At 42.3% G+C, this 16,380-nt stretch overlaps 1 protein-coding gene across 4 annotated transcripts in view; it reads right to left on the bottom strand.

Annotated features, from left to right (window-relative positions):
- Window positions 1-551: 551 nt before the first annotated feature.
- Window positions 552-16,380, bottom strand: part of runx1t1 (RUNX1 partner transcriptional co-repressor 1) — a 57,157-nt gene continuing 41,328 nt past the window's right edge. The window contains exons 5-11 of one of the 4 annotated variants that reach the window (XM_079288179.1): window positions 14,566-14,747; window positions 11,355-11,620; window positions 10,457-10,554; window positions 9,545-9,740; window positions 8,122-8,190; window positions 5,535-5,767; window positions 552-4,544 (exon numbers count right to left, since the gene is read on the bottom strand). In XM_079288179.1, coding sequence (XP_079144305.1) covers window positions 4,215-4,544; window positions 5,535-5,767; window positions 8,122-8,190; window positions 9,545-9,740; window positions 10,457-10,554; window positions 11,355-11,620; window positions 14,566-14,747 — 1,374 coding nt within the window. In that variant the 3' untranslated portion in view covers window positions 552-4,214. The remainder of the gene's footprint in view (window positions 4,545-5,534; window positions 5,768-8,121; window positions 8,191-9,544; window positions 9,741-10,456; window positions 10,555-11,354; window positions 11,621-14,565; window positions 14,748-16,380) is intronic. The other 3 variants (XM_079288181.1, XM_079288180.1, XM_079288182.1) reach the window with 3 other exon arrangements.

Genomic DNA, 16,380 nt, shown 5'->3' with positions numbered 1-16,380 from the left:
AGTAGCCTAATTCGTTACTTCCACCCTGAGGGGACATTTCTGGTTGCAAAAACAAGTCTGATCGTATGGACGTTTATGAGAAAATTTGTGAAATGCTGGTGTTTGTCTGGATGGTGTTGTGCTAATCTTGGATACTGATGTAATGAAATAACTCAAGTCTAAGTCTCGGAGGCAGGTATTAACATATTTATTACACCGTTAAGAGAACAACAATACCAGAATTATACTGCAAAGTTTCACAGACTGACAGACCATAGTTTACAGCCCAAAAAAAAGAATAAAAAACAAAACAAGAAACCACAGTTCTGACATAGTAGACTGGAAAGCTCTCTAAGGACACTGACTCTAGGCGATGGAGAAACCGCCCAGTGTCAGCCTACCACTAACCTGTGGTTTTCATGTCTCAAATAAGTATTGCACAACAACTTCAAATCATTTGAGCTTTTTTTTCACAATAAATCTTCTCAAGAGAACCCATCCCACCCCCCCCCCCCCCCCCCCCCCCCAAATAAAAAAAACTCCCACCCTTTAAGTTCAACTCACACGCCCAGATTAATGCTACGGCCTTCACTGTTCACTGTCGGCCCCACACATTTCCTAAATGCTTCTTGATAAGTAGGAAATGTATACAATATTTCCTCCCATTGTGAAAAACAGGCATGTCTAAATGTTAGCCTTATTTTTTTCATTTTAGTTTTTTTACAAGCGTTTGCCTTTTGTAAATCCCCTCTTTTTGAATTTGACCCCCCCCCCCCCGCTGACAAGTCGACAAGCGCTTTAGCATGTCTTCACAACAGAGAAAAGGAGATGAAGGTGGAGGGGGAAACAAGAGAGAAGAAAGAGCGAGAGCCAAACAACTCGGATCATCGAAATAGGAATCGACAACACTTTTCTTTAAAATCAGCACAATTTTTAAATTCTGTTCAAACAAATCACTCTTGATGTACTCTAAAAACGCCACAGGCATAAAGGAACATAACAAAAGTTTTTTTTATTTATTTTTTTCTCATTTCTATTCATTTATGTTTCATTTACTTATGAGGTCTGCATTGTTACCAAGTAGTGATATGGTTTTGCAGCTGTATGAGCTTCGACTTTGGGTTTTTTATTTTTCCTGTTCTCTTGTGCCCATTTGGTTTAGACTAGACCAGTATCAGCGCCGCGACTGATGCTCTTATCGTGCTGTAAGAGGTAGAGTGAGACTCGTTTGCTACCGAGGAATTTGTAGCAAAACACACATAGAGGGAAGAAAGAAAGTAATAGAGATTCTCAAAGAATTATTGAGCAATCATTTTAGTCTTCGTTTTTTTTCCATTTTTTTCTTTTTTTCAAACCCAGGTTTTGCCCTGATAGTGATGAACACACACATTATTTGTTGTATACTTTCAAATACACGAGTGTCAAAACAGCTTGGCTGTTTCTTCACAGCTTCTGAGGAGTCTTGAGTAGGGTGTCAGACACCTTTTTGGATTGTTTAACCCTTTAGAGTCGATAATGCAGGTGTGTATTTTTTTTTAGACAAGAAGGGAGGGATGAGGAAGTACAGAGGGAGCAAACAGCCCAGAACCTTTGTGGGCCTCCACTTGTTTCTTGAGGTCAGAATTTGTAACGCGCTTCTGTGTAGCACCAGGGTGTTTGGGGTGAAGAGCCTTTGTGTGCGTCAGGATAAGTGCTCTCTCACTGCGAATGAGAGGTCTGTTTGATTTACATTGAAGGTTTACAACAAAGCTGTGACTGATTATCTATCCCAACAGCAAAAAAATTACATACTCTGATATAAATAAATACAAAACAAACGACATTGGTGTGAATGCCCAGTCTCACATTGACATTGGTGTGAATGCCCAGTCTCACATTCACCGCCTTTCAGAATAAAGAACTGTACTGCTTAAAGCTGAAATGGGCACTTTATCTCACATTTGTGGAAGGAGAAAATGCACAAACAAGATCAAAAAATATCTCAAGACTTTTCTTCAAAAACGGTCACAGAAGTCACCAGCGTTCATTAGCTATTATTGCTCCAGTTGAAATGTAACACTGCTCTGAAAATGTCCGTTTAATTCACACCTTCTCATTTCACAATGTAAGATGAGTGCCGTTGGTTTCCAGAAAGGATGAAAATAAATGACTTTTATGATATTGAAGTTGGTTTTGTTCCATGAATGTGTGAACAAAAACGTGAAGAAATAAATATAACCCAAATATATGTGTGAACAAACCTCTTTTGAAAATCGTTTAAATCAGGATTTTGGTCCTTGGTGTCAGTCTTTGGCTGTTTTTTTGTTTGTTTATCTTTTGTGTCAATACTGTGTTACCTGGTGCTTTGCAGTGTTAAAGCTGTCAATCGGAGTCTACACCTCTGCATTTGGAAAGTTAGTTTGTTAGAATATTTTTTGTCATTTTTTTTACTTTTTTTTGGTTGTTTTTCATTTTTTTCTAAAAAATAACAAATATTTAACAAACGTTCAGTAATGTGCATGCACTGTCTGTAACTATTTCCAAAAAACCGCTATGGCCGCTTTTGTTAACATGTTGAGAAGGAGAAAGAAAGTGGGTTTGGTGATTTTACATTTTTCCAACAAGCCCCATCCCAAAAAATGTGAAAAACAGATAATGCTATCACTACATACAAAATGGTTGATGAGTTATGGCTCTATAGCGACAACACAAGTATGCTAAATAATAAGCATGCCGAAATAACCTCTGTGACAGTGCAAATACATTTATGTATGTCCCTTGTACAAAACATTTAGGTTAGCATTCCGCGCAACATGCTAGTTCTCAGAAAAGATCTGGGTCGGACTCAAGTAGCAGCTCTGAGATATAGCTTGTGTCTTTTCTTGAGGACGAAGGGAAGTACAACTTAAAGAACTACGAGGGATCTACCACTTACACACAGAATAGAAAAGCAGCTTGGAAAAAAAGACAACACTTCTTTTTTTAATCTCTTTTTGCTAGAGAGAGTGAGAGTTATGAAGGATTTAGAGTTGTGACTGGTTGAAGTACTATGTATTGTCACAATTGTCCAACACATATACAATAAATAACCATTGGTGACACCACAGGACAGAAGTCTTAAAACACCATGACATCTACAGAAAAAGAAAACATGAAGAAAGATGAAAATGTTTGTAAGAGTTGAGACAGGAGGGGAGTGTCTGGAGTGCAGAATGAGCTTCCTACCAAGTTCTCCACACTGTAGGTTTCCAGCTCTGAGGGGCCCAGTGGATCGCTGCTGTGGTGATTTGACAGTCTCGCCGGTGGGACGATGACTTCACTTCCTGTTTGAGAGCTTCTGTGACCCAACAAGCATGCACGTGCGAATTGTAGTCAGTACATCCTCCACATGTGCAGTGGGCAAAGTTTTGTATCTTGTCCAAGAATTCTCCCTTTTATGTCCTTCAGGGAGACGGATTTGTATTTCCCAGCCCACTGACCTGGATACTCTTACAAGTGAGAGGGAAATAACATTGGTTGAACAGCTGGCTCTGCTTGCAATCTGCTGCACATCTGCCCGTTTCATCGCTGTCTGTGGGCCAGAGATTCAGTCCGTCCCTCTCCTCTCTCCAGGCAGCAAACTTGTTTATCCATCCTTCCGTTGGTTTGTCTTTCAGGGTGTCTGATATCCTTCTTTACAAAGAGTGTTGACGACTTCACTCATTCTGCTAGCTAGTTATGTTCCCTTGGTATGCTGTTTGGTAAAATGAGGTTGATTAGTCTCATGTCCCAGGTACAGGAAGGAAATAAGCATTAATCCATGGATGGAAAATAAAAACATTTAAATAAGGGGAGGTCAGATATACTTGTCTTGAGTTCACGGGTATCTCTTCTTGGTCTCTTAATATTTACAGGAAAAAATAGGATAAACTACAATGACAACAACATTAACAACAACAGGCACGACGACAAACGGACAACGAGAATAGCAAGTGTAACGATAAAAGGATGTCAATATTTAAATTCATTCATTCAAAACAAAGAATATCTTTGTGTTTCTTTAAAGTCATGGCAAGTCAATATGACCTGATTATGGACCTCCTCCTCCTCCTACGATGACTACGCTGCAAGACAGACAGAAGCATTGTCATCTCTTTCTGTTAGCCACGTTAGCTTAGTATCTTTGCAAGGCAATGTAGACAGTCATGCTGTTTGTGGGGTCGAGGGCTGTCTGTTAAGCCCCGGGGGCCTTTGCCTCCATCCTTCGTGTGAGTCTCTTAGCGCGGTGTGCCATCCAGGGCAGAGGAGGACGGGGTGCTGGGGGTGGAGGAGCGAGGGGTAGCAGCAGGCGGGGTAGCAGCCGGACTCCCGGTCCCGCTGCTCGGGGTGCAGGCGGAGGAGCTGATGGGAGCGGGGGTCTCTGACCCCGGCACGCCTCCCTGCTGCTGGCTGGCCTGCTGCTGCTGCTGCTGCTGGGCCTGGAGGGTCTGACCACAGACATGGTGGTGCTTCTCCCAATCCTTATGCTGGCAGAAGGAGCCGCAGTAGCGCGCCGTGTTGCAACCGCTGCACGTCTCACTGGCTTTGCGGCCACAGTTCCAGCAGCTCTGGCAGACAGAAAGACACACAGTTACCTAACGCGAAAATAATACAGCAGAAGAATTTACAATCCAGACATTTGGCCAGTTGAGCTGATGAATTTCTGATTATTGATGAAACTGTAAGGAGGACCCCTAGTTTGTTTTATTCTATGCATAACACACTATCGTGTGTTAGTGATATCTAAATGCCTCAAACAGAGAACTAGCAACAGACATCAGTGCAACAGTCTGCACATTAACAGAAGTTGTCTCTCCTTTTACAACACTTAAGCTCAAAACAAACCACAGACAGATGAAAAACCCATCTCTAATAACACTTATGGCCTCTTATAAGTCTTAGAAACCGCAGGGAGAGCATGTCAGGGCGGCTGAATATCCACAGGAAACAGGAGAACAAGGTTACAAACAGCTTCTGAAAGTTTACCTCTGTGATAAACATCACTCCTGCAATTAATGACAGATGTGGGCCATATTTCCCTCTCACTGAACTGATTAAATGCCAAGGTCTCTGATGGTGATTAGCAAATGAAAGCTCCTTCCCTTATTTCCTCTCAGCTGAATTGGTAACACCTCTCTAAACATGCTAGCTACTCTGTCGGAAACACAGAGGAAGGAGGAAAGCGAGGCTAATAGATGCTGGATTGACCTTGTTTTGCGTTGCTTTGCTTTCCCTTCTGACTATAAAATAACTTCTATTTGCAGGAACACTTTTCAAGCTGCGAATAATCAGAAACCTCTTTGATATTTGAAATAGTTAGTAGACAATGATTGGCTTCCATTAATACAACAATAAAATACAACAGAAACGTCTTTGTAAGAGAAGATGCTATCATTTGCATCATTTGGGAGTTACTAGAACCGCCGGCATCTAAAGTGTAGTCAAAGTGACAACAAAGAACTACCAAAGAAGAGGATGGCGATGACAGTTTTCATGATGCCTTTGAAAGATTGAGGGTACACCTTTTGATGTCTCGAAGCGCTTGTGTATATTCCTACCTCGCTGGAGTCTTCTTGCTGGTTGATTACGGAAAGCGCATCCTCGGCAGCCTGTCGCTTTGCCTCTGCTACCGTACACTCCATCTTGGCCCGCTCGGTGCTGATCATCTCGTGAGCCTTACGCTCGGCCTCTGAGACGGCCTTCTGCAACTCCGACACGGCCTGTCGCTTCACCTCATTCACAGCCTCTTCTGGAAAGAGTGTGGACACAGAGGAAGTCAAGCCTCCCGTACCTGTAATGTAGTGGGCATTGTATCATCCTGTTGTTGGAAGTTTATCTTCAATGAGCACACTGGTGTTTTTAGTGTCGTCTGGGATACAACAGTTACTATTTCTGAGTATAAACATTTAACAGTTTTCTGAAACAATTGAAAAGTTTCATTCGACAGAAGTGGTACCTAAGATCGTGCCTTCTGAAAGCAGTTTCATGTGCTAAATCTGGAACACATCTGGAGCACAGAAACCATAACCATAAAACGAATGCTTTCACTCACTTTTATGTTCGGACAAAATCTGAGAAAAGACACGCCTCGTAGTTAAATGATGAGAATTAACTCACATAGAAAACCTTTTTAGTTTTTGTTATTCCAAGATCATCTGCAGGTAGTACCCCCTGGGATACACCAAATTTAACCAGACATCAATTTTTAAACGTGGTAAATATACGATAGTGGGTGCATTAAAATATGAAAACTTGATTGCTTTCGTTTAATCATTAAGGCATTTAGGAAGTAACGGTGAATGTGGCATGTTTAATCAGTTACAAGAGGTTCTCCAATGGGTCAATGATGATGTTTTTTTTTTTTAATTTAAAACGTTAAAAGGATCATTTTTGACAATGAGCAAACCAAAACTATATTTTTTCTGATAATATCCTCGAGATAACAGCATGGGCCAATTAATCCCAGGTAATCAGTCAGAAAACATACTTTTGAGATGGAGCAATGTGTTATTTTATTCTTGTTTTGTGTAATGAATAACCTTGCTGCGCGGGTGTTAAGCAGTGGAATTCCAACCCAACGTCAAAGCAAAAGGAGGGCTTTTTTGTTTGCTCCCATCAAGCCTGTAACTTGACTAATTGTGTATGCAAATCAGGCAATTTATATTTAAATTATGCATTTATATTGTGATCCCAGAGGCCCATGTGGTGAGGGAAGTGGGAAGCCGGTAGGACACCGTGCAAGGTGCTTGAATATTTATCACCAACTGTAAACATTTTGCCCATTTCAAACAGATGTATTCATCGCCGTACTCCATTGTGTTCAAAAATCCTATTTTGCAGTCCTCCCGAGGTCACATTTAAATCAGTCTCTCCTCAGCCAGAATATATGCGACTGAAGTGAAAAAGAAATGCGGAGAAGAATGCAGAGAATGAAAAATAGCAGGCACCATTTATCCCACAGACAAAAGATAAATACAGCTTTATGTCTGACAAATATGCTTCACTTTACTTAATTCCCTTTGTTGACACTTGTATTGCAAATGTAAAATCTTTATTCAATATCAGACAGAATGTGTGCTTTTCTAAAGACAGACATTTTCTTTCCATCGTAATCAAGCTAAATTTTCAAACCCAGGGTGGTTTTGCCTTTAACCTACTGTGCTGCCTGAAGTCATGGAAATTGCCCTGGTGCGGTGTGATATATGCCTTGTGCACGGAATTGTGATTACACACCAAATGCCTTCGATGGAAGATCGATCAAAGCCGGCGAGGGGAGGAGAGGACTGGAGAGCAGGCTGAGTCCCAATGGTGATACTCAATTCAATTTAAATGCATATTACTTGTTCTGAGTATCTCACACATCATGCTCGGTCAAGCAAGGGGACAATTTCTTTTCTCCAAGGGGTTTAAAAAGCAGATATACTGTATCACTGACGCGGAATACAAAGTGGATTCCTGGAGCAGTGAGCCCTCAACAGAAAATTCTTTCACTTTTTCAGGACAGCGATAATGGTGATTGTAGCTGCGCTCATGAGTTTAAAGAATGCTGTTTGTGTCCACTAAACATGTAATGGCTGCTAATGAAAGCTGTAAAAGCAACAAATTAGTTTCAATACTTGATCTCAAACTGGCTCTACACATTTCCCTTTACAATTTTACAACACTTTTGTATAGAATAGCTGCGATGTCTATCGCTAAGGAGATTACAGAGGCGTCAAACGCAAGCAGATACAAGTCTTGCTAAGTAGTTGGTTTTTTTTAACAGCAGAACCACCGGACCAGCTGTTACAGCGACTTATCTCCCTTATTCGACTGGTACAATAAAATCGTTTTACAACCTGACATCATATTTGGAGCGTGCAGAGTGTGGTGGTGGAACTCTTATTTGTTTTTACTTCACTACTGTATCAAATATAAATCATTTTGTAAGAGCAGCCTGGCACATTAATATACGTCTACCAGGGGTGGAGATTGCAGCCAGTAGACTACACAGGAATGAGAGGGGAGAGTGGGGTTGAAGGAGTGCCTCTCATCCTCTCTCAGCCCTTACTTAAAACTGCAGAGCGATAAAGAGAAAGAGAGAGAAAGTGTGTGTGTGTGTGTGTGTGTGTGTGTGATAATGGCAGGCATGGAAATGTTGCTCACCAGCTTTCTTCCAGATCTCTTCAGGCACGTATCCAGACACAGGCCGGTGCAGCAGCTCCCTGTGAATTTCTGGGGAGACACAAACACACGGCCATGGTAATTAGAGATCAAGCAATGTTTTGCATGACACAGCACAAAAGATTGTAGAGCAAATCGGCGTGTTGTAGAACCTGTTGGTTACCCTGGTTTTTCAGTCACGGTTTAAGGAACGAAACAAATCGTCCAGTTTATTTTTCCATTGATGCAATCGACTAGTGAGATGTAAAATGGCTCTGGATTACAGGAGACATGAATATTTCTGTCATCGGTATATTTATGATAACATAGATGATATGGCCTAGTGGATGTACAAATGTAACAATATGGACCTAGAATCCACCCCTGGGGATCTCCACATCAACTATCAACCATAAAACTAGAAAATATCACTTTCATGTAGGACACAAACCAGCTCAGTAACAATGGGAGATTTTAGATCAGTTAATAATACGTCATTGTAGGGCTTCTTCAGAGCTAGGGTATGTAATGTCTTTTTGGACACTTTTTTGTTGTATTTGTTAAAATTCTTATTACATCCCAACAGAAATCAATAAAGCAAATGCTCTGACCAAAACTGAGAAAGAATTCCGGTATCCGTGGCTGTCGCAGGAATGTAATAAGCCCGGCCAATCATTTCCTTTGGCCAAAAGTGCAATAGAGTCGGCAGCACTGCGATGGGTTTTTCGGTTGGATTTCAAAATCTAGCTTGCTCTTGCTGGTTTCTCCAAAGTTGCTAACGCCAGCTTTAATAGTGGTGTGGAAACTGCAGACCTAAAGGGATAGTTTGGGTGTTTCGAAGTCGAGTTGTAGGCGGGACTTATCCACAGTCAGTGTATTACCTACAGAGGTCGACGGTCGGCACGCCCCCAGTTTAGGAAACAGGCGGGAGTACTGACAAGGGAGTAAATCAATGCACTGCTGTGGACGGGGCCAGCAGCAAAAATGATTTTAGCCACCTGAAAGAAAGGCTCACCGAAAACAAAATCAATATCAGTTCAAGTGTGTGTTATATTTAGAATATTTGAACAGCTTTATCTTGCCGTTGGACAGCCTTTTCAGATGTGGAACGGGACTGAAAGTGAAACTGATCTATGCAGTCTTCAAAGCAACAAGACTCAGTATGATGATTACTTCATACAAGCCCACTTCAAAACACCCGGCCTATCCCTTTAAGAGAGCTAAAGAAAAAAGGATTGATAGAGAAAGACCAACGAAAGTGGAAGGCCCAGCGGAGACGTGTTCTTACAATGTAATGGAAACGTTTCCATAAATCCTTAAACTCACTGGAACGTGGCTTTAAGCAGTCCTGTAAATATACGAATTGCTTTGCTACGATATCCTTTAATAGCTCTCTAGTACATGTGCAGTTTGTGCGATTCCCTACCTGGTGTTGCATTTTCCGGTGCGGCCGGGCTCTGCTGCCTTGACTGCCCACTAGCGGCGCCCTTCTTCAGCTCTTCGGCATCGCTGTATCGTCGGATCCAATAGTTGAGCTCCTCGCGGTCGGCCTCCTGGCACCGGCGCAGTACTGTCAGTGAGCGCCTTGTCTTCTCCACCATGTCCATGATACAGTTCAGCAGCTGGGGGGTGACAGGGAGCGGACAAGGCGCTGAGTTTACACATAGACGTGGAAGGATTGATTTAAATTCAGCAAGGCAGCGAGAGCGGTTCCTAATTAAAGCCGACATCTGTGATGTCATTTTAGTTAGTGTGCCATTGTTGCGTTCGTATGTTTCATGGAGTTCGGCAGTGAAACACGAGACACTCTCTTCACCCTCTCCACATGACTTTATCACTTCAGTCAAGAATATCTTTGTGTTCACATTATGTCCATTTAGTGACTCAATTGTCACTGCAACTGTGAGGTGAAACAGCATCACAGATGTGACACGAGATATATTCCACGGAGTGAACATGGGACTGGATCAACAGCCCTGATGGTGAACACACGAGCAACAATCCAGCATTGTTTACATTGTACGTTTGTTGCACTGCAGGCAAACGTATTTACATCCCAGCATACACATACACAATCGAATTATATAAAGAATAAAAAAAAGAAAATTGCTGATAGTTTTGTCAAACCTTTGTTTAGATGATCTCACGTGACTATTTTTTAATAGCACCTACAGCACTTTAAGGTCACTCCTATTTTGTGCACAGCAGTTAATAAACACACTGTTTCTCTTAACTCTGTCTTAAAATATAATGAGAAGTATTACAATTGAATGGGACTGAAATAAGGATTTAGATAATGTCTGGTTTTCAAGGTATAGGAATAAAAAAATGTTATTACTTTTCTTACATGGTCAAGGTGTTTCCACTCCTCAGCCCACTCTCTGTCTGTCAGCCTGTGGTCGATCACTTCCTCCTGTCTCGTCCCTGTATGCATACCTGGAAACAATGAGACAGATAGAAGGTAAACAAAGGGCAAGTCAGTATGACACAGAGGAACAACGCAGCATTACTCCATCACTCCCATCCTTCATTTGCTCCCTGGTTGAAACTCTCTTTCCATCCATTCCTCTCGTCTCCTCCCTCCCTCCCCCTTTCCTTTGCTGTCTCCATATCTCTCTCCCAGCCTGAGGGCAGGACTCAAATGACTGAGCTTCTGGTCCAATAAACATCCATCACAAGGCAAGACATGGTAAATGGCTCTCCTATTTTTAGAGCAGAGCCGACGTCGTCATTACAGCTTCATCAAGGCTCGGTCTACGCAGAATAATGTCTCCAATTCAACGGCGCCGTGCCTGAATGTGCTGCTGTTGTGCGCTCACACATCTCACAGTGCAGCACTTCAGTCAGCCTTCAGCTCAGAGTGGCCTCAGCGTCTCTGAGGCAGCAGGATGGCCATGTGGTCAGAGGGACTGTTTGTCAGTCTGTTGCACCAACAAGCATCCACCAGGCTGAAGTGGAAGCGGACACTGACTGATTATCAGTACCGGTATTATTAAAATGGATACAGATCTCAGTGGTATATAGTTAAAGAACTGAGAAATGATGTAAAAATGATGTAACTGTTGTAACAGTTTACTTTTTTGTATATAAAAATCCTCTTTATATTCCTCTTGGTAGTGCTACAAAGCAAAGGATTTGACAGTGCGCCATGTAATGGAGTTGGTTTGTGTCTCAAAATCCCAAATGTATGCACCCCCCCCACCCCCCCCCCCCCCCATCCTCCCCCATGTCCTCACCAACAGGCCTGGGTCTCTCCCGGATCTCCCGGTGATTGGAGGCGGGGTGTCTGTAGGTGTCCCGGTAGTGATGGGCGATGGCCATGTCGTCCAGCCGGTAGTGCTGCGGAGGGAGCGGGCCGCCGGGATGGGGCAGCCCGTTGGGTTGGTAGGGGAGCCCATTAGACGGGCTGAAGCGCTGGGCGGGGCTTATGGTGCAGGGCCGCTTGCTCGGGTGAACATCCGGGTGGGGGGCGCCATCTCGCTCGAAGCCGTTCTCTTTGGTTCTGGGTGAAGAAAGAAAGAAATGAGACACATTTTGAGTCACTGCGTGTAGCACTTTATGTAAATAGGTTTGTCTTCCAGCGGGTGTTTGTATTTGACTCTTTTGGTAGAATCTGTAACATTGGACAATAGAGAAAATGAATGAGTAGCAAAGGGAAAGTAAAATAAATGCACGAAAGAGGAGAGGACACAGGAAACATCTGTGGTATGGTAATATCACACATCTTTTAGTAAAAATATCTGATTCAGAATTAGTTTGTTACAGTTATTTCATACAAAAGCCAAACTTGAAACATGTCATCACAACATCTCTTTCGCTCCTTTGTGCTGCACTAAATGCTTGAGTTGACGCGCTAACAGACAAAACAACTGCAGGAATCATGCCGGAATTCTTTCATGGAAAAGATTCATTCACGTCCATTCATACATACGTACACTCGACTGCAGTGTGCACTCACACACAAGCAGACATACTCACTGGAGTAGTTTCCAAGGGATCAGGGGAAATTTTGTAAGGCTGCATCCGAAGATTAATGTGGCCAGGTGTGTTTGTGTGTGCGCATTCTTGCACATGTGTGTCTGTTCTCAGCTTTGTCAGTTCACAGTTAAAATCTTGCCAACCTCCCCCCACTATCTGCACTCCTCCACTTTCCTCTCCCCCCCTCTCCTCTTCCTCCCCATCTCTCTCTCCGACGAACAGATTGAACTTCTTAATGAGCTGTTTTTATGGGCTCCTAATGCTCATCCACAGCTCTCCATATGCTCTTTCCCTCCATCCGTCCGTCTCTCGCTGCCTCCCTCGACTCATCCATCCATTCTTCTCTCCCCCCCCAACCACACTCTTATCTCCCCAGCCTTCCTGCTGCAACAATGTTTATATCTACAGGCAGTGCAGTGCACACATACACACACCTTCACAGTTACCTATACACTGAATGCATTGATGCGTGTACCCATAAACTACCGACTGAAGATACATACATGGGCCCAATTCACATGCACATGCCAATGTCCTGACATTTTAATACTTATTAATATTTATCTATTACGTATAAAAAGTCATGTCAAGATTGGGTTCACATTGTCTCTAAGGTAAAATCATTAAACGGCATCTCGTAATGAGTGACAATCATTTACAAATACTGGAAACAGTGAACAGTTTTTCTTCTTCTTTTTACCTCTACTGAAGAGGGACCCATGCCTTCACTTAAGGCCTTTTAATGTCTAAATTCCCTTTTTTTAATAAGTGTATATTCGATTATATTTCAGTAAAGCCTGACTGTTTATCTGTTCCCCTTTGTTTTTATACAAATCCACAAGTTCCCCTTATTCACACTGAAAACATGTCAGGGGGTGTAATTCCTTCTCTTGCATGGAAGACTGTTATTGTGAAACATCTGCAATAAGTGTTCCATTGACAAAAGCTGAATGGATTAGACTTCATCAATCAGTGAAAGAGAACAACATTTCTCTTAGAAAGAGAAATTCTGAGCAATAGAGAGTTGAGCTTACTTTTGCTGTATGTGGCTAATGAAATGAATGCTGAAAATATATACTGAATTCTAATTGACCATGCAAGCCATTACAGTACCAGTCATTTTGCACTCCCAGCTGTTATTTTAGTATCGGCTTTGTTAGATAATTAAAGTACACATGATGTGTATGCTTTTCCTGTCATGTTCATATTGTACTGCGATATTCCTGGTCAGGTTCCTGCAGACCATGGTATTAATCAGGATGCATTGATGGTGCATTGTTGTCCGTAATTAAGGATTCCCATTCAAATTCCAATATTCTGGCGCAGGGCTCTAATAAGCAGGAACGCAGAGCAGAGGTAAGCAGAATCCAGAGGTGCTTAGCCAGCCGTATTGGTGCTGGAGCCTCATCTGTAAGTGTTATCAGCCCATCTCCCAGGGCGCGCGCGCACACACACACACACACACGCACACACACACACACACACACACACACACACACACACACGCGAGGTGCCCACACATGAACCCTACTCACCCCTTCACACTGAATAGAGAATCATGCACACAGACATTCACACAAACAGACCACATTTTTTTCACTGAACACAGATGCCTACTTACTTTTTCTCTCTCTCCATATATTTTCTCTCTCTCTCTCTCTCTCTCTCTCTCACACACACACACACACACACACACACACACCTACCTTTTCCCCTAAGCTCACTCCCCTAAGCACCAGACGGCCTGCAAATATGCAGGTATTACAGAAAAAGTCTGCCTATCCGACTGTTGGGGGAAAAGAGAGGTGAAAATTATTAATATTGCTTTTGGCATTTTTGTCCCTCAGCAAATATAAAAAGTACATTTTCCTCTCCCCTGCCTGTATTCAAATTTTTAGACCACAGGAGAATTACTCTTTATTTCAAAAGACCATTGTCCTCAAAGCACAGGCACAAACTCGCCACAGTGCACACGCACACACAAATGTTCGCAAACTTCTGTTCAAGAAGTTAAAAATGCTTATTCATGTTGAATGGAAGAATATGTGTACGGGTGTGATTCGTGTGATGCCTTTGCAAAGCCAATTTTGTCCGAAGATGCATGCCAAGCTATATACTGTGTAGCTTCTGATGGTGTACGTTATTGGGCTATCCCATCTCTTCCTCTCCTCAGTTCTGGCCCATTAAGAGCAGGAGCCGGGAGCTGAGATGTCCAACGGAGCACGTCATGAGGCCCGGTGGCACACTGACAGACACTTCACATACATGAACACATCACACTATTGCCCTGCATTGGCTCAGCTTGTTTCTGTGGAGCGTTGTATGGGTTCATAAGCAAGCAGTCTCAAAGGGATTCATGTATGAGATCAAATAACAGAGTAAAAAAAACCTCAGCTGGTAAATGCATAAACCAAATCAGTCCCATGCCGTCAAACTACCGGTGGTGTTCTGACTTTCTAATTCACCCACCTGTCTGGCGTCCTTCTCTTGCCGTTCTCGTTGACGTCCAGCAGGAGTTCAGAGGAGTCCACTGGGGAGGTGGTGCTGGTGTCCAGGAGCAGCTGCTCATGCTGGGCCAGGTACTGAGCTGGGTTCTGCTTGGCCAGCCTGGCACAGTGCAGCAGCTCCCTCTGAAGGAGCGGCAGGTTGGCCTGCAGAAGGAAACGTCACTGTATTACCGGAGGAAATGTAACATTTTGTTCTGGATGTTTCAGACAAGAATATAAATGTCACATCTGCCTTTTTGCCGGTAAACAAATGACTCGCTCAGTCACTCACTCTTCTTTCTGAGATGCCCTCTGTTAGTTTTTTGGCTAATTTGGAAAACAATTAGAAAATCTGTCAGATTCTGAGCTGAGCTGTTTTTACTACTTAAATAAATAAATAAATTTAGTAGGAAAAACATACTCATGAAAACTCAAAACTGCATAAAACAATAAAATCACTTTTATCCCTAAAGAGAAAATATGCAGCTGGAATATTCAAATTCTGCTCATGTGCTAAATATAATATAGTATAAGTTGTTGATGATTAAATTACAACAAAGAATTCAAACAGATTGATGCATCTCTTAGATCTGAAACAAAATGTAAAGCTCATAAAGCACATACAAATATGATGTTGTAATAAAAGCTTTTTCCTATCTTTTCATACCAAAAGCACCAATTTGAAATAACAAGAGGCCCATTTCTTCCATGTCCTCTGACCCCTGTTTGCTCATTACCGCTGAACCACCACCACTTCCTGTGACTCAGAGTGCATTCACACCCAAAATGTTTCTCTGTGGCATATACATTTTGTTTTCTTCAAATACATATCGAGAAACAGCAGCTATTTTCCATCTCTTTGACATAACACGGGGGTATGCTTTCTTGTGTGGGTCATGCAGGTATGTGCGCGCAGACTTCAAAGACATCTGATGGGGTGCGTTTTTGAAGCAAGAAGATGAAAGTGTTTCGTCAGGCTGGTTCAGAATGAGAGTGGGGACTATTTTAGTGAGGTACATCACATCTTTTTAAGTTTTACATCTTTGTTTTGTCCTCAATAACATAATCTCTCTCCAAGTCTCACGCTTTGTTGTTTCCTTTCCCTATTTTTTCCCAGTTTCGTAATCTAAAGGCTTTCATTCGCTCTGTCATTCCTCCCGTCCTACATTAGCTCGCGAATTTGCTTCCGTTTCTTTGACCATTCGATCTTGTCCTTGCCAACTGCATACAGAAATAATACTTGCAAAACACAACCATGATTTGTTTCATGGGATTTATGTTTCATAATCATACAAAATCCCTCTCCAGTAATTGGCATGCAGTAAAAGAAATGCCAACCGCGGGCCTTCGCTTTACCTGCCCGAGTTAATGGTCCGTTAATAGTTTATGATCGTAATTACCCTCTGAAAGAAAGAGCATAAAATAGATTGCTTTGACCCTGGTGAACTCATCTTTCATTAATTCGAGGTCATCCTAATTGCCAGAGATGGGGGATGCATTCACAAAAAAGTCTGAGTCAAGAAATGCAGACCATTGAAGAGACCGGATCATTTTTCATATGACAAAGTAAGGCGATTTGCTTCTGTGCAGTTATGGTAACCAACATCTGCACTTGCATAAAAGGAAAAATTCCAAGTGGTGTTCAGCAGCCACAGCTAAAATCCGCCCAGGATGATTTATTGTGAAAATACTGGATTTGTCATTTTGTCAAACGATGCCAAAAAACTATTCAGAATATGCCACATTCAGGATGTGCTGCACTTCATCAACTTTCTGTTTCTGTGTAATTTGCAGTTAA

This window comes from Melanostigma gelatinosum (assembly GCF_949748355.1).
Source record: "Melanostigma gelatinosum genome assembly, chromosome: 17".
Lineage (NCBI taxonomy): Eukaryota > Metazoa > Chordata > Actinopteri > Perciformes > Zoarcidae > Melanostigma > Melanostigma gelatinosum.
The sequence above is the reverse complement of the archived record's forward strand: the minus strand, read 5'-3'. Positions and strand labels throughout refer to the sequence as shown.